Raw genomic sequence first — 27,862 nt, 5'->3', positions numbered from 1 at the left:
TCTGACACTGCAGTTTTTCGGTCCACTGAATACTGTTTTCTTAGTGGTGGAGGGGACACTGTTTGTTTTTTAGGGGGAGATTTCAATCCAACCTACTATCTGACAGAGATCCTGCAAGTAACAGAATCTCCTCCTGTCTATCAGAAGTGGCTTCAGCAAGACACACACAAATACATGAAAAACACAACGAAACGCTGAACAGTTTGATGAAACGTGTGTGCTGTTTATTATGAATAAACAACTCAGAAATGTTCTGTACGAGATCTTTACTGGGTAAAATGCTGGGAACATGCTGTATTTCTTTGATGGATGGGAGAGGAAAAAAAAAAAAAGGAAAAAAAAAAAACCTGGCTTTGTCACTCTTCGGGGGTACACTCTTAAAATATTTTCTACCGGCTTCAAGTCCTTTCCGCTGCTCGTCCTCTTAATTGTTCTGCCCTTGCAAAGCTTCGGCCATGAAGAGCTTCCCAAGGTTCTGAGAGGTAAACTCTTTCACATTCTGGCAGTAGTTGTTGATTTGTCCTGAGGAAAAATGGGGGACGTGGGTGTTAGGCAGAGCAAGCTAGTGAGGGAATCTGAAGGTAAAGAACCTATTCAGTGAGCATTTTCACATGAAAATCGGAGCAAGATCGTGAGAGAATTTGAAGGTAAACATCCTATTCACTAAGTGTTTTTCAGATGCAAAAAAAAAGGCACGGAACCAACTTTAACCAAGGCTCTGGCTGATCTCTTTTTTTTTTAATTGAGGAAAAAAAAAAAAAGGACCCGCTTCTGGTTGGGAATCGATTCCAATTCTGAGCAAAATTCAAATATCAATTCCGACTCGATTCAAACGTGATTCCAATTAAAGTTTTTCGTGGTGCCCCAAAAAAAAGAAAAAAGAAAAGAAAAACCTGCTTTCATAGCTATGGGAATTTCTGCTCCATAGGGGAAGGTCTAGAAAATCAATCGGAAAGAGGGGAGGGGCTAGTGGAAAACCAAAGTCCTTTTCGTCAGAGCTGAATAGCTGTTGCTTTGGCATCGATACCACCCACCCCGCGCCCCCCAGCTATGGAGGAAGCGAACGTACCTGCGATGAGAAGGGTGTCCATCCGTGATGGAGCAGGGGGAGGCTTGAACAACTTGGTGAGGTCCTCCTCTGGTAATGGCGGCTCCCCTCGACTTTGACGCTGGGCGTTCTCCTGCTGCCTCCTCTGCAGATACTGCAAAGGAGAGAGAGAGAGGGAGGGAGAGACGGAGAGAGAGAGAGAGAGAGAGAGAGAGAGAGAGAGAGAGGAGAAGATGGATTCACTCATCCATTCACTGAGAGAGCCACCTGTGGCACACAGAGCTTCTTGGGTGTGGAAAGACCTTTAGAAGATAACGGAGAAACAGAGAAAGCTCCAGGACGGCATCAAGAGAAGTGAGAACGCGTAGTCGGGAGAAGGATGACAGCAGGCACTGATAGGACTACCAGGTCATTCCATCAAACTCCAAAACTGTCTGAGTACATAATGGAGACATGACAGTTGTGTCACCTTTCATGTCAGTCGCTGAGTTCAAAATAGCACAAAAAAAGGGGGAAAAAAAAAATTAAATATAGAAGATGAATTGTCCCCAAAAGGATACTATAGCTGCCAGTGACACTGGTACTGCACAGAAAAGTACAGCTGAAGGTCACTGCATTTTACATTATACCTGTCTTCAAACTGATGTTTCCAAACTTCTTTTTTACCTGACCTCAGTAAGGCAGTACCTGCTGTCCAACTGTGTGTATCTGAGTGTGATAACTTGCCGTTGGCCACGCCTCCAAGGCAGTTTGACTTGACACATTTAAAATGGAAAGAGACAGATCCGCGGCTAGAAAGCTGTCCTGGGTTCAGTTTCCGGGGCTGCCTAACAAGTGAATGTTTGATGTAGATGTATGTGACTGAAGGTCACAATTGGGGCAAATTGTCTTAATGCATCAAACAGGCCAGAGTAGGAAACAAAAAGAAAAAAAAAAAAAAGAGAGAGAAGAAAAGAAATGAAAAATAAGATGGAAGGGAGCCTATGTTCTCAATTTCTTTACAGAGGGACTTAACGTCCCTTCTGAGGATACCAGGGGATCCTTTTTTTTGTCGAAAGTAAATAAATAAGTAAATAAAATATTAAGATGTGATTTAAGAATGCACAGAGGGGAACAAACACAGAGCAGTGCTCTTGTGATCTTAAACAGTGATTGATGCTAGTCATTTAGCTTATATGGTGCACACGAGGAGGTGTGTATGGGGGGGAATACAGGGTTGGGGGGTTGGGGGGGCAGCTTGCCTGGTGCGAAATGGAGGCAGGGAGAGAGAGAGAGAGAGAGGACGGAAATGATTGATGACTGGTGTAATTACAGCAGATTTCAGTTTGGTTGATATAAAGGCATTGCTTTTGCGACCTGAGAGGTAGCCCTGATGCTCGCTCCTGCCTGTGGCAAAGCCTGTTGGTTTTCTGTTCTTTTTTCCCCCCCCACCATATGTGTGAGCGTGCTATACAACAAGACTGTTTAAACTTTTTCCCCCCTCTCAATAGCAGCGATAAAAAAAACCCGACACACACGAGCGGGTAATAAGGTGGCCGGCCTGAAGGAAAAGCAGCTGGTTCGGCTGCTGCGAATTCTCAAATTAAAAAAACAAACAAACACACAAAAAAAGTCAATGTTGTGTGGGTGGATTTAACGCGTTTGAAAGTGGTCGCTACATTCCAACGGCGCTTGCGAAATAAACCAACGCGCTGCGTACAACTGCTGATGCTCATTCAGGAGTCTTTTGGTATTCAAGTGAATCTTTTATATAAAAATTGTCTTCGTCTCACTTCAGTGGGAAGACGAAGGTTAATTGAGGAAAAGGGGGGGATTAGGTTCAAGGTTTTCTGTCATTTCCTGTCAGTATGGGCCTTAAAAATTACTATTAAAACTATTAAAACTCTACTCTACAGCTGCAGACGGTGCCCGTTTGACAGAATAATTAATTTAAAAAAAAAAAAAGAAAGGGAAAAAAAAAAAAAGAGTCCCGTTTTCACACTGGACTCATCAGTCTGTCTTACAGTATACGTGACACGTGATCGATTAAAAGATGAGGCGACTTAACCTTGACCTATTCAACCATCCTCTGGTTTTTTTTTTTTGCTCTTTCACTGATTTCTAAGCCAAGCCGCACGTTTCACTAAACCAATCCATGAACTTAATCATCATATGAGGTCATGTGGACAGCAGAACAGGCATCAAAGTCATATCTCTCACTCAACTATTCTTTTCTTCGACCTTCTCTCTTAAGGTTTTGAGTTTTTCAGCTTGTCACAGTGGAAAACACTGATACAGCCGAAATACCAAAAGGATGACAAAAAAACAAAAAAGAAGAAAAAAAAAAAAAAAAAAAAAAGGTCAGGGACTTTCAGTGGCTGCGTACTGACAGCCATAACAATGGTACAGAAATTAAATTTTGAAAGAGAGACACAACCATAAATTAAAACATCCTTATAAGATCCAAATAACTGTCCGCTGACCCTTTTGTCTTATCTGCAGGGGTAGACAAAGGCACAGATAGTTTATGGAGAAATAACTCAGGAAGACACATAAGAGCAACACTGCCAACGGGGAATAAGCACCATGTTTAAGAGATTTCTTTACAGCTTTCATTTAACGGAGAGATTTAGCGTGCTCTGTTGGACAGAGCGCAGAGCTCCGTTGTCTCATGGTCAGGAGTGACCTGGGTTTCATTCACAAACAGGTTCCTGCAAATGTCTCTGTTGCAGCTATCACTGCATAAGGAATATGTGTGTGTATGTACAGGAATGTTCAACAGGGAGGAGTCAGAGAAAGAGAGAGATAGAGAGAGAGAGAGAGAGAGAGAGAGGAGGAGGAAGGAGGAGTGTTTTGGGGGAGAAAAGTACAAAGTAGCAGAAAGGGACGGAGAGAGAGATGATGGAGATATGGACAGACAGATAAAGGAGAGAGAGAGAGATAGAGAGAGAAAGAGAAAGGGGAGAGAGAGAGAGAGAGAGAGAGAGAGAGAGAGGGAGGTGAGGGTACCTGATGCTTCTGCTGCTGTTGCTTGCTGAGGTTGCGACAGTAGGTGTTGTACTTCACAATGTCCTGGCTCATCTCGTCCACACGGTCCATCAGCAGCTGGAGGCTTTTCTCCAGGTGGTTGCTATGGTAACAGATTGACAAGACCGCATATGGCCAAATTAAGTTTCCTTAATAAATGGTTGACTGAACATCAAAGCATAACTGCACCACAGCAATCTCCTCCTCAATTACAAATCCAACCCCGAACAAAATTAAGATTCGGTTGGATAAGGACCATTTTGTACGGCTCGGGCACAAGGCTCTCATTAAGTTCGCACTTCTCACAATGACACCAGAAGATGGGAGACCTCCAGGCCACTGTAGACATAGCGTCTCATCCACTCACCCACCCTCCCCCAATTCCGTTTCCACTCTGACATTAATCTACACTGAACCAGATGAACAACCAGGCCTCTTAAACGAATTAGCTTCCCCCGCTTCTCGGCTGTAAAGGAACCCCCTAGTCCTGTTTGCTGAAGCTCGGTGTGATGTTCTAGGGCTGCCCTGGATACTGTCGCCTGGATACGGTCGTGTTCCGGACCCCCACCTTCCCACCCACTTACCCGCCCACCCTGTCGCTCCCGAGCGACACGATTTTTAACTTTCAGAATTGCACCCTTCTCATGCTCCACATGTTTAGCGCGGGAAACGTCTCTCTGTTTTACAAAAGCCACGTTGATATTTGCCTCACAAAAGAAAAGGGCGACGGTGTAAACAAGGCTGGGGAACATTACAGACGGAATTAGCATTATCTGGGCCTCGACAAAAGAGAGGAGGTGGGAAACTCTACCAGAGGGGGTTATTAGACCAACTGACTCCAGAGACGGTTTGAATAGCCAAGCAAAGAATGACTCAGAAGTACAGACTGCGTCTGTCTCTTTTCAGAGAGACGTCAAATAACAAACTAAATGCCTGTTTCTATCCATAGAGATGCCAGCTTCCATTTTTACACGTCATATTATTTTTCCTTTCTTTTAAGATGTTTTTTTTGGGGTTTTTTTTTTAAACATGCAACAGCATTCTGCTTAGACTACAAAAAGGACTATGAATACTTCTGACAGTCATTGTACTTTTGGCAGTAATGGTGCAGTAAAAAGAACAGGATTCTCTAACCCTACATTTTACAAGACAGCTCTACATTCTAGAAAGTTCTAGAACCAACTGCTGTGATTGTCTGCTGTTTCCCAAGAGATGTGTCACATACTCTTCAAACACTGAACTCAAGTAAGCCCTGCACCATTACCACTCAAAACCGTACCCCCGGGTGCCCAGAACAGAGTGGCATTTGTTAGCTTAGATTACAAAACTCTTCTCCCGTAGGAATTCAGTATCTGTAAAACATTCCTCAAACCCTTCGTGAGCCCTCTAGACTTTTCTATTCAGCAGATCCTTCAGAGGCTCTTTTCCAAATGTGTTTAGATACATCTGGAATTAACTATGAATTAACTATGAATTTTTTAAAGGGGGGGGGGGGTTGGTATATAGCAATGGTTGGCATTGAACGTTGAGGCAACGTTGTCGCTGACCTGCTGGAGAGGTTGAGGAGCTCGTGTTTGTCGGCCACCGTGGACTTGTCCTCCAGTTCCCACATGAGAACACTGATGAGGTGGGAGTTCCTGATCACGATGGGCACCTCCTCAAACATGAGCTCGTAGCCAATGTTGGCCTTCTTCAGCCTAGCGACACAAGACGGGAACAATGGAAAAAAAATGACAAGATTCCAGGTTTAGGGCTACATCCTCACTGTTGGTGAATCAGATACCGTCAATAACATGCAGGTTTACAATGAGAATAGCTTGTGAACTGCCGTTAACTGCCATTATATAATCTTTTGGTATACAAGTGTAATGGACCTGGACGGATCTGGAAATTTGGAACTTATAATGTCTTCTATGGTGCGCTTAAAACACCCTATAAAACATTAACATTTACAGTACTTCAATATTTCAATGTTAATGCAGCTACATAAAATTCAACAACTGACTGACTAAACTAACATATAAGCATATATGTTAACAATCAGAAAAGACAGTGAACATTAGCATTTACTGTGTGCTGGATGAGAGCTCAGTAATTCATAATTAATGCATCTTATGGAGTGTTTCCTCATCAACATTTGTTGTGCAACTGTCCTAACAAAATACAATTATATGTTACAATACGTGTATAATCAATAGCAAATCCACTGTCCTCAGCTACATAGCACACATCCCATAGTCCTAGTTTTATCTGGTTTTATTTCATTTCTTTTCTTTTTCTCTCATTTCATGTTTGCCTCTGCTTTGTCTCCATGATCTCCCATTCCACATATGTGGAAATGCCATTTAAAAGCCATTATCATCTGGCTTAGGGGCTGGCCATATGAATTTGGTACATTTGTTTGGTTGGGTAGCAATACTGGGTCACACTCATTATCATTAGACTCAAAAAAAGAAAAAAAAATTAGCCAATGATGACCTCTTCTGCGGTTTAGACCGTCTGTGTATGTTTTCCCGTCACTAAAACAGTAATAGTATCATAGCTGAGAAATGAGGTGATGTGTCTATGCTAAAACATTAGTTGTGATACATATGGGGGGGACCGCATATGTGAGTTTAAAAGAACATCTATGACTTGGACTTTAACGTTTTGACGTGACTGGAAGCCTTGATGCTATTCCAAACAAAAATGAATCAGTATGTGTGTATGCCTGCCAATTCAATTACCTTTTTTCCCCCCCTTCAAACAAAGAGCGGACTTGACGGTTTTGATGCTTGGGTTTTAAGGAATGTCACTTTTTTCTCTTTCTTTTCTTTTTCTTTTTTTGAGAGTGACTTACATCCTAAGGATTTTTACAATGCTTTTATAAACCATGGATGATGAAATAGATATTTTAAAGCGAATGACAGATCATTTCAATTTCAAAGGACAAACAACTGTCGGCTAAATTAGAATGAAAAGTGCCAGGATGTTGTGTCAGGGTCTCAAATAGCTAAAACAAGACTTTTTCCTTAAAAATCGAATTTGAAAAGATTAAAAGGGGCCACAACCGAAGCAAATGACTCCCTGTAATGAACTGAAAAACGCCCAAAGAGCTAAGGAACATTTTTCATTGAACCTCAACTTTTGAGGGAAAGTTTCTTTTTTCTTTTCTTTTTTTTCTTTTTTGCAAAGGCAGAAAGGACGTGACAAAAGAGACACAACTAAATTACAGAAAAATGGTGATTATTCTGCGGCATATAAAAAACAACCACTCTACGAGAATACCTCCCCTTTTAGAGAGAGAGAGAGGGAGAAAAAAAAATGACTTGAAATGAAAAAATACTCTGATAACGAAATAGCCTCTGTAACACCGATTCAAGGTTATGCGTTGTTGTTGTTTTTTTTGTTTTTTTTTACTTCTTAAAATGTCTGCCCAAACTCAAGCCTGCTGTTTTTTTAAAAAGGTAGTTTTTGTTTGTAACATTTCTATTGAGATTCTGTGTATCTGCGTGTGTGTCTCTGCATAGAGGTGTGTGTGTGAGTGTGTGTGTGACCGTCATTACCCCTCTGGAGAAAATTCCTTCTCCTTGCAGATTTCCATCAGTTTGGGTGTTAACCTGTAAGCCTTGAGGGACAAGGAGCCTTGTGCCGTCTTAATAGGATCTATAAAAACGATACAATAAAAAGTCAAGCAGCGCCGACATTTTTTTTCCTGTACACTAGTCAGCTATAAAAACCAGTCTTTTACTTTCTCACAAAGCATTAGAGGCTACTGCAAATGAAAGAACCTTTTGTTCAAGGCTACAACGCAAACCTGTGCCACTGAGAGATTCGACTAATTATTGCAAACCAAACAGTTTTTTGGGGGATTTTTTTTTAAGGCTAGATACCGGTGGTATCGCGACAGATGGTCCGCAAGCATCCTGAATAAGCGTTTCATTTTTTTGTCGAGCTGAGTGTGATACGTTATGATCAGAGCAATCCTATTATTATCAAAAAAAAAACAAAACGTGTGGTGTAGCAAAACATACCAAAAAGATCAAATCTACAAACATGTTCAAAGTCTTCCTTTTCCCCCTCTTATCCGCATCATCTGAAAACTGAATTCACTTTCTCAACAAACTCATTTTAAGTTTTTGGAGTACAAGGGTGGGGGTGGGGGTGTCTGTAGTCTTTAGAGAAAATTGTGCAACCGATTTTGTTGTCAGTTTCGATAATCAAACCCGAAACGAGAGGCATAAAGAGCGCGTTCGACTTTGTATTTTTGGGTAATCGAGTTGTTCTGAATTAATGTGGTTGTCAGATAGTTGTCAAAAAAAGCTTTAGAAACATTTTCACTGGCCTTATCTTGTTCTGTCAGTCATTCCAAGAACTTCCAGAGGTTAGGGGAATGTTTTCCGTCGCCTCACACTTTTTAAAGAAAAAAAAAAATAGATTTTTTTTTTCCCCTTTACTGAGAAAACTCAACTATTCACACTGATGTACAAAGATTTTCACAGATGAAAGATCAAACCATATTCATATCCACTGAAACAGAAACCTATACAAAAAAAATGTACACTGATGAAGAATTAATAATGGTGTCAAAACCCTTCTTTTTAATTATCTTCACCTTCAATGCTTTCCCTAAATTGTTCAACTCCACTCCACAAAAAAAAAAGTTTGAAAAACACGTGTTTAAAAAAAAAAAAAAATTAGCTGAGAATTACTCATCGACCAGAAACGTGCTAATCCATCAGCTATTCATAAAAGAGCCTTAAAACACACACACACACACAGTTGCCTGGCTCCCTTCCATCTACAAAGCGTGACTATGACACTAGTCCGGAGAGATTTTTTATTTTGCTTTTCATATATTAAACTGCATTATTAATAGGCTGAAACTAGGGAGAAATGATTAAATAACAAAGAACGAGTCCGTTTAGCAAGGCAGGTTCATTACACAATCAGAGGGTTGAGTCACTGCGTTTTTTCCTCTTTTTTTTCCCAACTCACTGTTGCACTAGAACAATGCTCTTGCAAAACAGAAAATTCTGGAACTTGTCCGTGAACCCAAACCCCTTACGCCTCCGCATGACCAGCCTTCGACGGTCACCGCTACTGAAAGCCGACCGTTTCAGGCGGAGGCTTACCATAAATAAGCACAACAGACTCCTCGATGGCGTGTTGGTAACTGAACTGGGAGTCCAGCAGAGCCCGGCTGACAAAAGAGCCATAATAGGTGGACTGGTACCAGCCGACGTGGAGATGGTCGATGTTCACGTGGCGAAGACTCCTCATCATCTCCATCTGGTACTGGACTGAGGAGGAAAGAGAGAAGGGGGAAATGTGGGAAAAGAGAAAGAGAGAGAGAGAGAGAGAGAAAGAGAGAGGGAAGGAAGGACAGAGGGAGAGAGAAGGAGAGAGAGGGGGTTTATACTAGTTAATGACAAATGATTGTGTCTGACAAAAGAAAGCTTGACATTTCCAGGACTACTCATTAGTCAAAGCGAAAGCCTTCTCGCCTGGACAGAAGGGAACGGTGTGGGAGGGTGCCACAGAGAGTCAGTCTGCGAGTCAGAAAGCCAACAAGTCGGCCTTGCTGAAAAGTTCCATCACTAATCAAACCACTGTATCTTTCTCTCTCTTTTTTTTTTTTTGGTTTCTCCAGAAAAAGGGCAATACAGGCTACCTCATGGTGCTAATTTGTGAGAAAGAAAAAAAAAAGTACGGAAAGGCAGCAAAGCCGTGGTGGAATTGTAACCATTCCGTTGTGTCCAAAATGATACGACGAACCCCAAAACTACCCAATTTCTACTGTCTAAGGTGTGAATGGTAACACACAAAGGGAGGGAAAGAGACCAGGGAAGAAGACTGACAGACACAGAGAGAGAGAGAGAGAGAGAGAGAGAGAGAGAGATGGTGAAAGCTGGAAAGCCAGAGTAGGGAGAGAGACAGAGAGAGAGAGAGGGAGAGGGAGGAAGAGAGAGAAATAGAGAGAGAAAGAGATGGTGAAAGCTAGAAAGCCAGAGTAGGGGGGGAGAGAGAGAGAGAGAGAGAGAGAGCGAGATGGAGAACGCTAGAAAGCCAGAGTAGGGGGAGAGAGAGAGAGAGAGAGAGAGAGAGAGAGAGAGAGAGAGAGAGAGAGAGATGGACAGATAAAGCACAGACTTGTCAGTGCTGCCAAATATAGAGGAGATGGCTTGCAGTGAACTTTAACAAGGATTTACACAGGAAGCGAATGACTAAGCGGGAGGGACGGCTCGCTCTCAGCCCAAAGCCCAGTCAGGAGGAAACGGCATATCTTCAGACGTGTGTAGGCAAATACAAATCAAACCTATCCAGACTCCACAGCAACCCCCGCTCACAATATGCCTCCTAACGCACCTGTGTATAAATATAATCTCCACCTGCTACAGCAACACCACATATTAACCCCACAAGGCGCAAGACGCAGGCAGAGGAAGAGGGGGGCAGATTTTCAGAGACCGTCTCTCACTCTCAGCTAAGCCACGGGTAGGAAATGAGCATCGTTCCCGCGTATTTGCCTTTCGTGGGAAGACGTCAACTAAAAGAGGAGTGCGAGAAGGAGGAGAGAGACAGAACAAACATTTATTAGTGTTCTCCTAAACCTGACACACTCACACACACACACACACGAACTACTTCAGCAAAGCATGATGGAGCACAGGAGAATCTATTTTTGCAAAAGAGCAAACTGCAAAAGAATGGTGGAATCCAGCTTTAAGAGATGATTATATAGAACTGAACTGTGTCCTCAAGGCAGGGACAAAATTTCACAGAGAGTTGGCGAAAGAGATAAACCCCAGCACTCATTTGTGCGAGAGCACACACACACACACACACACACACACACACACACGCAGATACACACACAAAATAGCCACATATGATCTAACCTTTAAAGGAAAACCAATCCAAAGTGACTAAGCACAAAAAAACGCCAACGACAACAACAAAAAAAAACCCAAATTCATTTGGACTTCATTTGCATGCTGTTTGCCATGCGTTTCTCAAAGAGAACCAGGGCTACAGGGGGCTACAGTCAGACCGATGTCTTAAGTCAAAGTCAAACAGTAAGGTGCCGTTTCAGGGGGGGAGGGTGGTTGTGTAAGGGGAGGGGGAGGGGGGGGGGTGAAGCAGGGAAATCAACATGACCACACAGACACAACTCCACTCCAAACAAACAGCAGAAATCTGTGCAAATATCACCGAGATCACACCCAGCCCCTGTCTCCACACAGGGGAGCGAGGGGGGGGGGGGGGGGCAAGGAGAGATGGGGGGGGGGGGTGACAGGGATGCTCTAAAATTGGTCTCGGCTCAATGGAAGCCAAATCAGACAAGCCTCCCGCTGTGTCCCATTTCCCTGAGGAGAGCGAAACGTCTGGTACATGTGGAATGTGGGAGAGTCCACTTCACTACCCACATACAAAAGACATACATCACTCCAATACAGCCTGACCACTACAGGTACAAAACACAACCACACACAAATACATCACTCTAATACAGCCTGACCACAACAGCTACAAAACACAACCACACACAAATACATCACTCTAATACAGCCTAACCAGCTACAAAACACAACCACATACAGACATACATCACTCTAATACAGCCTGACCAGCTACAAAACACAACCACATACAGACATACATCACTCTAATACAGCCTGACCACAACAGCTACAAAACACAACCACACACAAATACATCACTCTAATACAGCCTGACCACAACAGCTACAAAACACAACCACATACACGTACAGACATACATCACTCTAATACAGCCTGACCACAACAGCTACAAAACACAACCACATACAAATACAGAAAAAAAAGAGAGACAGACAGACAGAGAGAGAGCAAGGGAGAGAGAGAGACATTTATCACTCTAATACAGCCTGACCACAACAGACACAGGACACAATCAGACACTAATACAGATAGAAAGAGAAAAGGGGGGGGGGGGGCGAAGAATGAGAGAGAGAGAGAGAGAGAGAGAGAGAGAGTGAGAGAGAGAGAGAGAGAGAGAGAGGCGGGGTGGGGGAGAGAGAGAGAGACAATGAGAGCAAAAGAGACAAAGAGAGAGAGAGATAGGGAGAGTGTGAGTGAGCGAGACAAAAGCAGACAGACAGACAGAAAGACACATACAGCAAGGGAGAGAGACAGAGATGGAGGGAGAGAGACAGAGAGGGAGAGAAGGAAGTAGGGAGAGAGAGATAGAGAGCAACTCATAGAGACAGAAAGGAGTATACAACGAGAACGAGAGAGAGAGAGAGAGAGAAGCAGAGACAGTCAGACTGAAGAAAGGAAAGAGAGCTTGTTTTTTTTTTTTCTTCATAAAGCTAATAACAGCAGTCGCAGTGTACAGGCCCGGTAACCAAAACCTAATGCAGTTTGCTTTTTACATTTGCTGAGCGCCCCCCCCCCACCCCCACCCCTCCACCCCTAACACACACACACACACACCCACACCCCTTCAATCCACACCCCCTCCTCCCTCCCCACACAAAAATAGAGCATAGCTTTCCCTGAGCTGTGATTTTTTTTTTGTAATGTAATCATGCAAATCACACACACACACACACACACACACACACATTTCCTCTCTCACTCTTCATTCGCTCCCTCCATCTACGTTCAAACGGAAGATGACTGGCAGTTTTGTGGACCAGCAGCCGTTCCCTGCAGGGACAGCGCGTGGAATGAATTTACCACTACCGTCGTCTTTCTTTTTTTTTGGGCTTTAGCAAAACGTATGCATACCCACAAGGGCTAACAACTAAATTTGCCATTACTGCGTTTTGTGACACAGGGCGCTGAATTTCAATGAGCAGCAGAGATATAATTTGTCATGCGACTCTAAGGCCTTCTCTCTCTATCCCCCCCCCCCCATTTCAAACTGTATAAGTAGAGGGAAAGAAACTGAAAAAAAACAATGCAGTAAAGCAAGCGATTGAAACTGCATCCAGAACACATGTAGCTAATTTGTAATCTAACCATCATTTGGGTGTGAGGGCAGAGGGGGGGGGGGTAAAGATCTTCCCTAAGGTTCTGGATGCAGTCACCACATCTGTGTGAATGGCATTCAGCAGGTCTGAACCACCACCTGTCATCCAATGATCACCCGGACCCGTTGGTCGACGGGATCCACTGATTGGCTCCATGCGTCCACCGAGCTCAACTCAACCGAGCTCAACTCAACTTTTTTGGTGATAAAGTGAAAACTGGTTGTAGTTTTAGGTTTCATTTTACATTTTTTGCTTCAAAACACTGGCAAAATATACTTTTGAATGTCTGTTTAGAAAGAAAAAATTCTGAGCACAAATGAATTTATTGTGAATATATCTTATACAAAACAACACTGAAATGAGAACCAGAAAAGTTTTCGACTCCAGTCAGATTCCTTGCAGAGGGAAATGGGTATTCCCTGAGGAATAAGCTACGTCTTTGTTCACTATTCCGCCGTTCCTCCTGTACTGACAAGAGTCACATACTCTGTCAATGGGGATTATTTCTGTATAATGAGGCTACCAAAACTGGAATTCAAAGTGAGGAACATTAGCATCCTTTTGTTAATATTTTGGGACAGATTACAGAGGTGTAATATTACAGATTTAACATAATATTTCAGTTTGTATTAAAAGCCTTCATTATCTTCAGGTGTTTTGTTTTTTTTGTTTCCACCCCCCCCCCCCAACGGCTTAAAGGATCTTGAAAGCTTTTTCGCGAACGTCAAATTAAATTGAAAGGTGGGATTTATTGGTGAGAGATATTCTTCCTTCCACTTCACCATACAGGATAAAGTCGCGGAATATTTGGGACACTGTCATCACAAGCGCATTTCACCAACCTCGACAAACAACAATGTCTCCAACAACGACGAATGGGATGAACTCACACATTCGCTGTGATTTGAAGTGATTCAGCATCACCTAAACTTTGGCATTCTTCAAATTCGCCTTGACTCTAAATCGGTCTTGTCTACTCCTCCAAGTAAACGTCTTCTAGAAACTTCCCCCTCTTGATCTTCTGAGGACCATTTTACATACATCAAAAGTGGAGTTACTGATTGTATTTTAGCAAGACTTCCGTTGAGCTGCATCCTTTCCGGAAGCATGCAATCTACACTTCATAAACAGGGATGAAAAATGTTGTAGGACCTTTTTTTTTTTTTGGAGCTGTACTGCAGAGACTTGTCTGAGCACTTTCCAACTGGCTACAACATCTGGTGATTTGTCATGATCCTGTTCATTCAATTTTTAAACATATCATAAGGGAAAAAAAAGAGAAAAAAAGGTCATCTTGTCCATGGTGCATTGGCAAGGTTTGTCTCCTCCTCAGAGGTTGTTGAGACTTAGCCTTGGCCATCAACATCCATAGCCCAGGTCATCGTGATCCCCATGGTAACCTGACTGGGCTCCTTGTGTTCTGGGATCAGGTTTGAAGGAGCAGACAGATGTCATCTTGCCCTACATTTTCTACCTCTTCTTAATGGTTTCAACCTTGTTGCTAAGGAGAAGATTTAAAAAAAAAAAAAAAAAAAAAACAAAGAAGGTAAAGCCTTGTGAATGAGAATGTGATACAATTTTGAATTATTTGTACACCTTCCTTTACTCTGTGCATTTCCACAATTCTGACTTTTCACAGCTGAACTACTGCATGTTACTGCAGTACCCAGCAAAGGAAATTGACGTCAAATGCCGAATTCCTCCTGTATAAATTTCAACAACTTGATAAAGCTGGAAGAAAAGCTAAGGGAAACTTAAACGATGAGCTAAATATTTTTCGTTTTTTTTTTTTTTTCTTCTTGAGACCGTGAGAAAAAATAAGGCCAGTTGGATTAAAAACCATTCACGATTTGAAACTGACCATTTTCAATGGATTTACATTTTCCACGTGCTGATTTCTTGTACAAAGTGTGGTTACAGATGCGGGTCTGCGCCAACGGTTTCATTTGAACCGAAAGCCGCGGTTTCGTTTCATTTCATTTGAACGAAGCAAATATAAAGGGAGGGAGTGATTGCAGAACGTCGCCGAGCCGTTGTTTCTGCAGCTAAAAGAATTTCAGTCGGGCTGTATAATTCAAAAGCTTTCTCGTGTGACAAGCAGCGGAGGGTTGAATTCTGTCCGCCCAAATTACTTGTGTACTGCATAACACCACCTTGGGAGGAACATTCGTTTTTATAATACTTTGGACTTGCCTGTCATGCCCTGGGAGCAAAACATAAGCCAAGTGGGACGTGGGAAAGTCATTACCTGAATGGGCACTGACATTTGATTTGTCACAGCGCTGGAAAATTCCTCCGTACTTTTTCTTGACAAAATCAGCCATTACGCCCGCCACAACCAGCCTCTACGTGGTGTGAGGGTGTATAATGAGAGCCAACATCAGATAAAAAAATAATGATTCGTCTTTTATGGCGAAAAAAAAAAAAATAATAATAATAATAATGTGATTCCATGATGAGAGGGCAAGCCAAAATTTAGCTTTAGTTCGTGTCTAAAACAGAAAAATGAGTCATTTAAATTGGTTCAGTTACTGCTGAATGGGATTGGTTGCATCAACACAAGGTCATTTGGCAAAGTGTGTCCAGTATGGGGTAACCCTTTATGGCATACGGAAAAGATTAAATTGGCAGATATTAAGTCATGTCGTGCTTCTGATGTAAGAGGCTTTGGGTTACAAGACGGAACAAAACATTATTGTCATTACTCTTGTGTATCCAGAACAGCTTTGATTAGACACGACAAAACAGAAAGCACAAGAGAAATATATGTGTGTGTGTGTGTGTGTGTGTATGTGTGTGTGTGTGTGTGTGTGTATGTATGTATGTGTGTATATAAATATATATATACATATATGTAGATAGATAGATAAAGGTTAATTTAAAGAAAAACAGTTTTATTAAACAAGAAAAAAACCTGCTTATGCTCAACATTAATCAGTATGTTATAGGAGTACTTCAACACACTGAGTATCGATGGTGCCAGCACGACTGATTTACAGTCACCAGACGTGACACAAATACATGGCACGAGATTTGCACACATACAAGAAACAGGGCAGGTAACTTCAATATTAATGTCACATTTTAATCAGAGAGAGAGAGAGAGAGTGACTTCTGAATTATTCATCATCTGGGGAAATCGCGCAATCTGTCAATCACAGGGTACAAAGGAGAGGGGTTAAAGATGACAACCAGTAATTGACCGCATGACATTTTGCACCGTATGTACGTCCAACCAAAAGCAACCACACAGATTGACTTGAACCATTCATGTGAATTCTCACAGCAACAGAGCAAAACACAACATCTGCAGTGAGGAGAGGAGTAATCTTAAACTAGAAATTCACAGCCATGACGGTTATTACCAAATGACAATTCTAACAGATGCTACTACATATCAAAACAAACAAACAAACAAAAAAATCGTGACTAATAAACTAATATCACCAGATATCAAGCTAGCCTTTCACAATCAAGAATGGAAAAGAAAAAAAAAAGCCATCAAAGTACTAAAAGACAATATAATGGTTTCAACTGGTCTCGATGATCTGAACAGAATGAAGACAGAAATGCATTATTCATGCCTATCAGAATTCTGAAGATCTGATTCTCGAAGGGCTGGCAGAAAAAGCAAGCATGTCATCGAAATAAAGACCGTCTGACACACGCTTCGTTTCTAGAGACTGGTGGAGATAATCCAAGCAACCAGATGACCTCACACACTTGAGAAAAACAGCTATTCACAATGGTCTCCCATTCTACCATGCTTCTTTCACCACGTAATCTTTGACGCTCCTGACCAAGACCAGTTTCCCCAGACCAACCCTCCTGTCGACGCATGTAAATGTAGGAACCGACACAACACATCACGATGTCATTAAACAAGAAAATATATGAACTGCCCCTCTCTTCCCCCCCCCCCCCCCCCCCCCCCCCCCAGTCTTTTCCGCTGAGGAAAAAAAAAAAGACTGATCTTAGAAACCTGCAAACAACGGGGCAGAGCGAGCTTACGGCCGGCGTGTTTCAGGTGAGGCATAACTCTCATTTATTGTGGATTGGATCGGCAAAGCGTTGGGAGGAATGCATCAGGAGCGCATTCCCCAGTCAACGCGAGTCAGTCGGCATGGGAAATCTCGCAGAGCTGCCCCCCTCCATATAGACAGACATGAAAGGAACCTCTTAGGGATAGTAAGAGAGAGACAGAGAGAGAGACAGTGAGAGAGACAGAGAGAGAGAGAGAGAATAAAAGAGGTACAAAGGGTGACTGATGTAATGACACACTCTGTCTCTCTATCTTTCTCTCTTTCTGTAGCTCGGTATTGTGGGGCTCTGTCCCATTAGGGTGTACGATAAGGCCAGGCCAAGGCAAAAAGAAAAAAAAAAAAGCAATGTGGATGTTTATCCCTCTGCTTCGGGGGGAGGAGCGGGGGGGGCTGCGATGCATCCCTTCGGCTACAAAGTGTCACCACAGGCGCAGGGGGTTCTCTTAACTAAGATTAATTGCAGCTAATCTGAGATGCCCGACAGAAAAAAGGAACAAGGCGAAGCAGCAGCGGCAGCAGCCGGGTCCATTATGCAGGTAGGTGGTGGAGGTGGGGGGTGTGGGGTGGGGGAGAGAAAAAAAAAATTAGCAGTGCCTCACAGGCACCGGACTTGACGGCACGACTCGATATGCTGTTTACCTCCAGCCACACACACACACATCTGTCAAGGAGCAAAAGAGGGAAGGAAAGAAAGAGAGGGGGGGGGGGGGGGCATGTGGCGATAGAGAGAGAGAGAGAGAGAGAGAGCACCAGGGCACGTGTGTTGGGCATATGTTACAATGACACAGTCCTTCAGCTTCTAACCAGTTTCATTCCTCATACTAGATCGAGAGAAATAAAATGTAGAGAGAGGGAAAGAGAGCGAAACATAGAAGAAGAAAGAGGTGATGAGGAGAGGAGAGGAGAGGAGAGGAGAGGAGAGAGGGGTGAAAAAAATCACTTGTCTCAAAAAACGCTGCTGCGGTGTCAATGTGAAAATGGTGGATGATTTTATATATTTCACACTCATTCTGAGAAGAGAATCCCATGCGAATCTCCAATGAACTGTAGGATTCCCGAGTGTAGCGACAAACCAGAGAATTCAATAGGATTTACAGAGACACCGCAAGAGAATAAGACGGGGCACCTTACTGGAACAATCACTCAGGCACAACATAACAGCCAACACAACCTATCAAATTCTGCTGAGTCATATTTGTAGTCAGGCGCAAAAAAAAAAAAAAAGAGAGAGAGAGAGAGAGGGAGAGAGAGAGAGAAAGAAAGAAAAAACAAACACGTGTAGTAGCTTCTCATTCCACATTTACCCATGGCGTGATATTACCATTAAAATGAACATCAAATGAAAGGAGATTTGCATCAGGCTTCGAGCCTTTTAATGCATGCTGTTTCTCTGCTACGTTGAGGCCGTGACTGCTAATAAGCACGGAGAAAGAATAAATTAGGCAAACGAACGTTGTTTATCAACATTAAAGAAAGCCTTTTAGCCCTTCTAGCACTGTTACCGAGTGAATGGATCCCAAGTAAACAGGTAACACAGACAGCGAATACGGTCTGTTCAGAACTCTATGGGTCCTGTTAATGAATGTTAAGGTATTTGCAAGCTCCTGTTGTCAGTCGCACAACAGAAGACATGCGCCGGTGAACAGTGGAACTATTTGCACTATAGTCAGGCCGATTTGTCATTGTCATTGGCGCGCGCGAACAACGTTAGCATACACATTTTGACGTACTTTTAAGAATGAACAAGTCTTTTGTTTGGGCTGAGCTTAAAGTTATCTGTGGTTACTGCATTCGTAGTTTTTTTTTTGTTGTTTTTTTTTTAATTCTCCGTGTTTCATGCGTATTCTTCTTCATTCGTTCGATTACACGACTGCACGTGCTCCACGAGCAGTTGGGACTCAGCTATAGCTCACCAGGTCTGTGTGTCCTTAAGAGACGCAATAAAGACAGTTATAGAAATGCAGCACTGCGTTATGATCAAAACATTGTTTATGGCGGCGTTCGGCCGGCCGCAACTCTCCTAATAATGAGTTAGGACGAAAGCTCGGAGCAAGATGGAGAAAACATAGCCTAAGTAATGGCCTATAAAATCACGATTTGTTTGCGAACCGAGAACATGGCATCTGAACAAATGTGCCTTTATTTTTCCCATATTTCACTTGTTCTGCCACTGCTGTACATGGCTACAGGCCAATCCTCTATCCTAGCTTGGACTCAGCTGAACTTAGTGTAATAACAACTGACATTAGGGCGTATATTTAGAATCGAAATGACCTCGGTGCTAAAATGAAAAAGTCGAGAAGTGTTGTTCGCATTCTAATGAACAAGGTCGCTTGAACAGTCGCTTCTGTGCTGTTGCCACTTCACCAAGGTCATTCTTTTAATGATGGACCATGAACTGACATGTTAAAACGGAACATTTTTCCGACAGCAACTGTTAAAACCTGCCAAAGTATAAGACTTAGGATAAAACTTTTTAAAAGATAGTTTCTCAGATGTGGATTTGGGCCTAGACCTGAAGTAAATGGAATTGTAAATGGAAGCTGCCCGTTTGAAATGTAATCTAGTCCAGAAACAGGCCCTTAAACATGCTAAAGTTAAATCTGTACACATCAAGACTTTTTAAGTCTACAAATGGGATAAAGCAAGAGAAGTTAAAACCTAAGAATTCACTGAGGTGGCTTTACTTGGGGTTTTTTTTGTTTGTTTGTTTTTTTTAAACTTGTTGCGAAAAGATGTTCAAGCTGTTCGTAAAAAAGGGAGATATGCAAATTAACCTTGGAATCATGGTTATGTTGGTAACCATGGCATCAAAGTAAATATGTATGTTTAAACACCTGAGAACTCCTGGGTCATGAATGAGGTCAGTGGTTAAAATCAGATCCTGACCTAGGTTCACATGTTGAGTCAGATGGTGCCGTGCAGAGGAAGACAGATAATGACAATTCAGGGGTGATATGAATTATCCTACTTGGTTTAAAAGGGACGAAACTGGACCAGACAAAACGGTTAAGGAGGCTTTATTTAACACCACAGGCCTCGACCCTCAGTTCTAAACTCTTCACCAGATACCTTTTTTGACTGACTTCTCATGTTAATCCCCTCCCCCTGCCCTGCCCACCCCCCAAAAAAAGCAAAAACAAAAACAAAAACAAATCAGTATCCAATACTGATGAGCCAACGCAGGGCATGACCACTGATGAGTCTATAACCAGTGGTTTGTAACTCTCATTATCAAATCCGCCCACACAGACTTGAATGAGTAATTGTGTCATGCAACCTGGTACAAAAAAAATGATATTATTAAGCGTTGAACAGTTCTGAAGCTCTCAACAAATTCTTGTTTGATGGCCCATTCACAGGTCCCGGGGCTTCGTATTAGATTCTGTGCCACCGACAAGTGTGGTCCAAACCAGAACTTAAAATTAGTGACTGTTCCCCTCCCCCCCCCCCCCCCCCCCCCCCCGCTCTCTCACATACATCCAAGTGTTAACAGCTTAGCGAATTAAACAGTTTGGCATGTCAACCATGCAAACCAGAATTCCCAGAGAATATTCTCATTTAGTCAGAGAGAGATATGGACGAATCCATTGGCGACTTACCTGCCCTCTGAAATTGCCACGAGAAAAGTGCCTTCGGGTATTCTTTAAATATGAATGAATGTCTCCAGAGGACCCCTGCGTTCTATCCTGTTAAAGAACGTTGTGGGCTCCTTAAAGTAAGGTGCAACCGTAAGGAGTCACTTCTGCTTTTTTGCGGGGATCTGTGATTAATTATTCCCGGAGTGGCAAGGAGAGGGTGGCAGGGCAATTCGCTAAAAACCTCAGACGAGACGGGATGGCTCTCTTTTCAGCAGAGGTTTCAGAGACCATTAATAAATCAAGCCGTTTAAGTAAAAGATGGGAAGGATGCCAGTTAAGACAGTGCCAGACGATCTCCCATAAGCTCACAGGGGGCAGGGACGTGGGGGTTGGGGGGGGCTGGGACGGGAGAGATAGATCGGAGAATCTCGTCTTATTGACTGAGGGGCACTGGCCAGCTGGAGGGGGGGATCGGGGGACTGACGCCAGCCTCGGTCGAACCGAATCTCGCAGCTCCCCGGCAATTTCACGAGGTCAATGCTCGGGTTGGTTTTCGTCTTCGAAAAAAGAAAAAGAAAAAATGACCCCCTAGTTTGTCTCCCCCCCCGCCAAAATCAATGGTGGAACCTTCAATCAAAAATAATAGACTTCCATCACTCAATCAAATCGAGAAAGTCGTCTTGCGAGTCTTCTCGAAGTTGTCCGATGTCTTACGTCTCAGTAACCCAGTGAAAGGTGTCTTTGCAGTGAAAGGCTATGTTTCTGATGCACGGTGGTGGGGGGGGGGGGGGGGGGGGGGGGCAGCCGGCCAGCGGATCAGCTTATCAGAAAACTCACATTGTGGACTAATCTGATTGTACGTTTTCGTTGGTTGGCAGTAAGGGCACCAGTCCATCGATAAAGGAGAACGTGTGGGAAAGCTTCAGCTTCCGTCTGCACCCTCTGCAAGTTCAGAGAGACTTTTCATTCGGGCAGCCGGCGTGACTCTCAAGAGTGAGGTTTCATGGCCACTGTCTCGGTTCACAGTTAAAAGTCCTTAATCCAAACCAATCAAAAAAAACTACATGAGATGGTCCAGCATCTGTTAAGACTGGGGTCAAAAGCATGACTGAAACGTGTACAGACTCTCTCCGTTCATCTTTCCCTTTCTCTCTCTCTCTTTCTCTCTCTCTCTCTCACATACACACACTCTCTCACTCTCTCCCTCACACACACATACACACACCAGCTCAGCAAATTATCCACTTGGTGCATCTCCTCCTTTCTGCATACTCATACTGGTGCTGTGAATGAGCTGCTGTGATCAATTCTCCTTTTAACTGATCCCAGATCAGTCAGTCAGACTGCAATATCAATAACAGCTACCCAGCTCAGACTCAAGAGTTCACTCTCACACACTCTTTTACCTCACACACACACACACACACACACTCTCACTTTCTCTCTCTCTCTCTCCCTCTCACTCAGATGTACCTACCTGTCCTCCATTTTGCGACAGCCAGGATGAAAGAGAAGCTCAATACTGTCACCTGTTGATAGCGTGAGGGTATAACTGAAGAGGTGGGGGGGTGGGGTGGGGGGCTGTCTGTCTGCCCGCCTTTGCCTGCGACGACCTGAGATCTATCTATTCGTGTCACATCTCTCATCATGTGTCACAGGATGTGAAAATCTAAAATTATGCGGAGGCTAGCACGCAAGCTGAAAACGGATGGAGAGAGGACGCATCACTCAGGGGCAGATAACCTGGCCAAGTCGAAGCCTGCTCCAGCGGGAACAAGAGGCAGAATAATGACCTTTTAAAAGGAGAGTGGGGTCTAGGGTTTACAGATAGGTCACAATCTAAACAAACGTGGTGAGGGTCAGCCCCGTTTTACTAACATGTAGGGTTACTATTTTTGGTCTATATTAAAACCTCTCCTTTTCCTCAACATCACTCAGTGGAGCCAAAACATCTACTGTGGTCGTTCTGCTTGGATCTCATTCACGTTAAAGCGTTTTAGGAAACTTACACCTGTCCCAAAAGTCTTACCCCCTCACATTGACCCCAATTTTTTGTTCATTCTTACGTCTTAACCTCAAAAAGAAAATCCGTCCACCCTTAAGGGAAACCATCATTAAAAAAAAAAAAAAAGAAAGGAAGAGAGAAAGAGAGAAAGAAAGAAAGAAAGAAAGAAAGAAAGAAAGAAAGGACATGCCAACAGAATGCATTCACCAACAGCTTCCCCTGGTGGCCCGTTTCCAGCTTGCCCTTTGGTCTTCGCTGAACTTTGAGACGGCTGCTTGTTAGTGTAGTCGAAAGGCTTGGTGGTTAGCCAAGCACTAACAAGCAACCTCAAACAATAAGGTCTCCCTCTCGTTGTGGGTTTTGTTTTTTTTTTCACTCTGTAAAAAGGATTGGGGAGCTGACCTTCTTGGAAGCCCTGACACTAGCCTGGCAGCGAGGCCCGAGCCAATCACAGCCTCAGCTGGACAAGTGCAGCAAAGTCAGCTAACAATGCTACATTCTCAGTCAGAGACCAGTGAAATGCTACAGCGCAGGGGCGAATTATGAAAATACTAGTATTTTTAACTACATCAACAAATGCCATGGCAACCACCTTTAATTACCGATCTCTTGCTCACACATGAGACAAACGCAGCGAGGGGTGGAGGGGTGGAGACTGAATCGAATGAAAGATTAAATAGAAAATCGATCTGAAATGGCGTTAACATTTCGAAACGTTGTGTGCCTTTCCTACCTTCGTCAAAGTCGGCGTCATCTTCTGTGTGCTGGGGGAAGGGGAAGCAGTTAGTGATTTCCAGCCGGTCGTCCACCACCAAGCCCAGCAGAACCCCCTGTACAACCTCACTCCCCTGGCCCTCCTCCTGGTAATGCTTTATGATCTTCAGCACCACCTGAGGAGCAAAGGAACACAGAGTCAGGTGATGCAAGCGTGGGTGTGACTGGTGGAAGGTGGTGGTGGTAGAGAAGAGAGAGAGAGAGAGAGAGAGAGAGAGAGAGAGAGAGAGATTTGTTTGTAAGTGTGAGCTATCTACCCTACATGTGTGAGACTTCAAGTGAAAGAGGAAAAGAGAAGAAAGAGAACAGCCAAAGAATTCCAGTGAGAACAAACACACAACATTCCAAAACAACAGGGCTTTGAGGGAAGACAAATACGAAAGAGCGAGAGCGCGAAAGAGAGAGAGAGAGAGAGAGAGAGCGAGAGACAGAGAAAACTTGAATAATGAGGTGGATAAAGAGGCAAGATTAAAATGTTAAATTTGTCCTGTCCACAATACTTTAGACAGAGATAATTCCAGGAGGTCAAATCCAACAAGACACCTCAGCTCAGGGAGACAGGAGGAAATTTAAGAGTATACTGACTGAGAGAAACCATCTCAATACATTATTCTGTTTCTCCAGAATGTTATCTCTCAGAAAAAAAAGCAGCATTACTCAGACCAACCCAGTGTGAAATTCACAATACTTGCTGGCTGTATTTTCACTTTGTTTCGTTTTTTTTTTCTTGCTTTAGACCATGATAAAAAGCCACTGATGGATGTTAGAAAGGTGGTGCTGTTGGGTGGGCGGTGGGACTGATGGGGTCACTGATGGTAACTCAACAGGGCCCAGGGTCTTTAGTAGAAACCCAATACTCCACACCTCCACCATAACCCCACCAAATTAGTTCTACTGTGGTACAGACATTGCACCAAATCTGATGATGGCCACGGCTACTGGATTACGCTAGCATTTTTTTTTTCTTTTAACTCTGATTATTTCACACATTTCTGAGGGCTCAGGGGGTCGCTGTAAGCCAAACCTGGTTGCATTTAAAAACGAAAAAGTGTCTGGTTCTTTCTCTCCCACCAAAGTTGTAATATTTCGTACGTCAGTGTGTTCTGACAGTCCGACGAAGGGGGAAAAAGGTTAAAAAAACAAAATGGAGGTAAAAAAAAAAAAAGAAAAACCTTCTGGCCTTTTGCCCTTTCGACAGAAACAAGAGCAGTGGGCAGGTAAACGATACACAGCTTCACAACAAAAGCTTCTCAAGTCAAGACATGGGATGAAACGATTTTCTGGGGTTTTTTTTTCCAAGGCATATCCTCTCTTCTTTTAAGTCTTGCAACAGGCTTTAAGGTCAAGTGAAAAAAAAAAAAAGAAAAGCTCAATACTCGCAAAGCAAAAACCTGGCAATCTTTTCATCTCAAGTTGAGGTCTTTCTTGACAGGAATTTTGAGGTGGGGAAAAAAAAAAAAAAAAAAAACCCTCTGTCCCCCTAAATCATTTATGATGGCCCCCAAACACCTGCTTCCTAAAATGAAACTGAGAGAGGAGAAGGACAGTGCAAAGCAAAGGTTTGGGGGTGGGGTGTGGCAAAAAAAACCAAGCACCAGTACCTCTGGCTTGACTGGAAAGCGCTTCTATCAGAAAGAATACATCAATTATTGATTACATGCACAGTATATTACATTTATTTTAGTGTGTTTAGAGATGTTTGCCTGCAAACACACCCACACCTCCTCCTCCACACACACACACACAAAATTCTGCTTAAGTGTTGGTTCACTCGGGTTGCTAAGGAGTCGTTGCTTACTGAGACACATGGTACCCATCAGGGTCTAATCAAAATATATCTTAGAACATAAAAAGAGCACCAGTTCATGATGATGTCTTCATTCTGAGCAGAACTCAGTAAAATGAGTCACGTTGTTCTGTCCCTACCAAAAAGTACTGGGAGATCATGTTTGCATGTGTGTGTATTTGTATATGCAATAACGGAAGCAAGTGGTAAGCAATTTTTGGATCAGGAATACTTTCTGTAAGATGATAGAAAGCATTCGTGCAGAAGGAGGCAAAGCAGAGAGGCGACATCGCAGCGAACTCCAAGACAGAGCCTCATTCCTCTTGATCAGGCGACTTGGAGGAGTTGTCACTCCAGGCTAGGAGGAGAGCTCCACAGGGCTGGCTTTTTACCTCAGGTTCAAAGTCGTTACACCTCCCTCCTCCACCCTTCCCTGCGTTCCACCTCTATTAGCTTAGCAACAATGACAGAATACTTAATGAGCGGTTGCAGCATCTATTCCAGCATAGCTTTGACTCTTCTTTCTCCAGTACTGCATAGCATACCAACACAAACACAAACACATACACGCGCAGCATTGTTTCAACTGCACAACACAATTTTAGCTAGCCTAATTACTTCAGAGAACTCTCAAGGTTTTGACATCACCTACCTATTTTGTTTTTGAAACACATTCTTTAAGAAAACGTATACTGTTTTTTTCCACCCACTTTAATCCATGTACAGTATAGTTAAATGATGTTTGAGGGCCACCTTTCAAGCTGGTCTCAGCACACGAATGATGCAATGTAAAGCAACTGCAGCACTACAAAGACAAGCAGGTGAATTATTTACTATTCTACCCTCAATGCATATTTTGCCCCATATTTGTGCCCGATGCAGACTGCAGGGTAGAGCATGGACAGTCTTGGTTTGGTAATATGCAGCGTAATTAGGTTAAGCACTGGAGCCAGCTTGGAGTGGTGTATGGGAGAGAGAGAGAGAGAAGTGGGGGGGGGGGTGTCTAATGTCTTATATTAGGCAGAAACTCTCTTCATTTTTACCACAGAATGGTTTCCGAGGAGAACAACTGGAGAAAATCGTGAAATTGCAGATGAAAGAAAGTACAAGTTATTATCGTCTGCGGATGGAATGGCAGAGCCAATAGCTATTTTAACGTAGCGGAAATGTCAGCGCGGTCTGAAAGGATTACATTGATAGTGAAATGTGACTGCCCCCTGTTGGCAGCTCATTGAAATGCGCCTATGCGTAAGAACGCTTCGAGCATCACACACAGCTCCACTCCATTACAGTATGGTAACTACTTTAATCCCACAAGCAGACAAGCCAGATGTGGATGGGCGCCCGAGTCTTGGCTCCACGCAAGTATTTTTCTTTTTTTTTTTTCACCCTAATTAAGATTTTCCTTGCCACTGTGGTCCATGGATCGGTCGCTGGGGTTTTCAGGCTGAGTGTCCTATAATGCTGCTTTATGCCTGTGGAAAAGAGTGCCAACGTATACTAATAAAACTGGCGAAACGTGAATTGTTCATATTACTTCTAAGCAATCGTTAAGTTGTGGAAGATGCTCGTGCGTAACATGACGGCACCTGGTTAAAGGTTCCCGTGAGCGCTCACCATCCGTAACAACCGTAACATACCCGAGTTCAGTACAAAACCTCTTGCGAGAAATTTACGATCAGCGACAATATACGTTGCTTGTAACCTGTTAAAATACGCCTTGCGAGAAACCTAAGCTTAACGCGATTTTATTCAATAGCTGACGTAAAGTCTTTATGTGAGGAGGTATCCCAGCCGCTTCGTTGACTTGCTGGCCACATAAACAGATTTAGATTGCGATTTCGAGGAGCAACGACACAGACAAATGTGCGATGCGCCCAAGATGAACTCACCAGCCCCTCGATCTGAATCAGTTTGACAGGACAATCCAATGAATTGGACGCTGACGCCGCTGATTCTTTGCGGGCCGCCATTATTTCACGCGAAGAGACAAAGGAAGTAAAACGTACTGCTTCCGGGGTACAGGGTTGTACGTTCGCCTATTCTATCCGTTAGAAAAAGCAGAGTTCACAAAATTTCCTCCAGGAAGAAATGACTAAGACAAGACTAATCAGTATAGACAAAAGAGGTGAAGATGCAATTACCTTGTAACGAATTAGCCCATGATCTTTTCCAACAGAAAAATGACCAGATCTTTATGTAAAATAGGCAATGCCATTACGAACATGATCCACCCTAGTCATCGATCGCGTGTATAAAATTCAGAGCTCTGACATATTTAAGAGCAGTAACTTTTAATTATAATATTTGCCATCATAAGAAGACTACAAAATGTGATGTCATTTCAACAAATACACTTGATCTCCAAAAAAATAAACCTTCAATCTCCATTTAAGACATTATCAAAACATTGGTTTTTAAAAATGTACACATATCTATTCTATTCGTAGATTACCTGTGAAATTTATTACATAAAACCAAACCAATGACAGGAAAAAAAAAAAAAAAAAAAAAACAAGGCCAGGGAATGAGGCAGTGAGATTGTAACCCAGGGACACGGAGGGACACATTACACTGGAGCTGAGGTCAGATCTGTTCAATACCTGTGCTGAGGCTAA

The 27,862-nt window shown here is 43.1% G+C and overlaps 1 protein-coding gene across 1 annotated transcript; it reads right to left on the bottom strand.

Moving 5' to 3' along the window:
* Positions 1–202: 202 nt before the first annotated feature.
* Positions 203–27,223, bottom strand: eif3ha (eukaryotic translation initiation factor 3, subunit H, a). The gene is made up of 8 exons (XM_030783990.1): positions 27,137–27,223; positions 23,418–23,574; positions 9,169–9,336; positions 7,600–7,699; positions 5,602–5,751; positions 4,037–4,157; positions 1,070–1,202; positions 203–522 (listed from the first exon to the last, which is right to left on the bottom strand). The coding sequence occupies exons 1-8, from the start codon at positions 27,215–27,217 to the stop codon at positions 425–427; spliced, it is 1,008 nt and encodes a 335-aa protein (XP_030639850.1). The 5' UTR covers positions 27,218–27,223; the 3' UTR covers positions 203–424.
* Between the last annotated feature and the right edge of the window lie 639 nt (positions 27,224–27,862).

The sequence above is a fragment of the Chanos chanos genome, chromosome 9 (genome assembly GCF_902362185.1).
Source record: "Chanos chanos chromosome 9, fChaCha1.1, whole genome shotgun sequence".
Lineage (NCBI taxonomy): Eukaryota > Metazoa > Chordata > Actinopteri > Gonorynchiformes > Chanidae > Chanos > Chanos chanos.
Note: the sequence above shows the minus strand (reverse complement) of the source record. Positions and strands in the feature narration are given on the sequence as shown.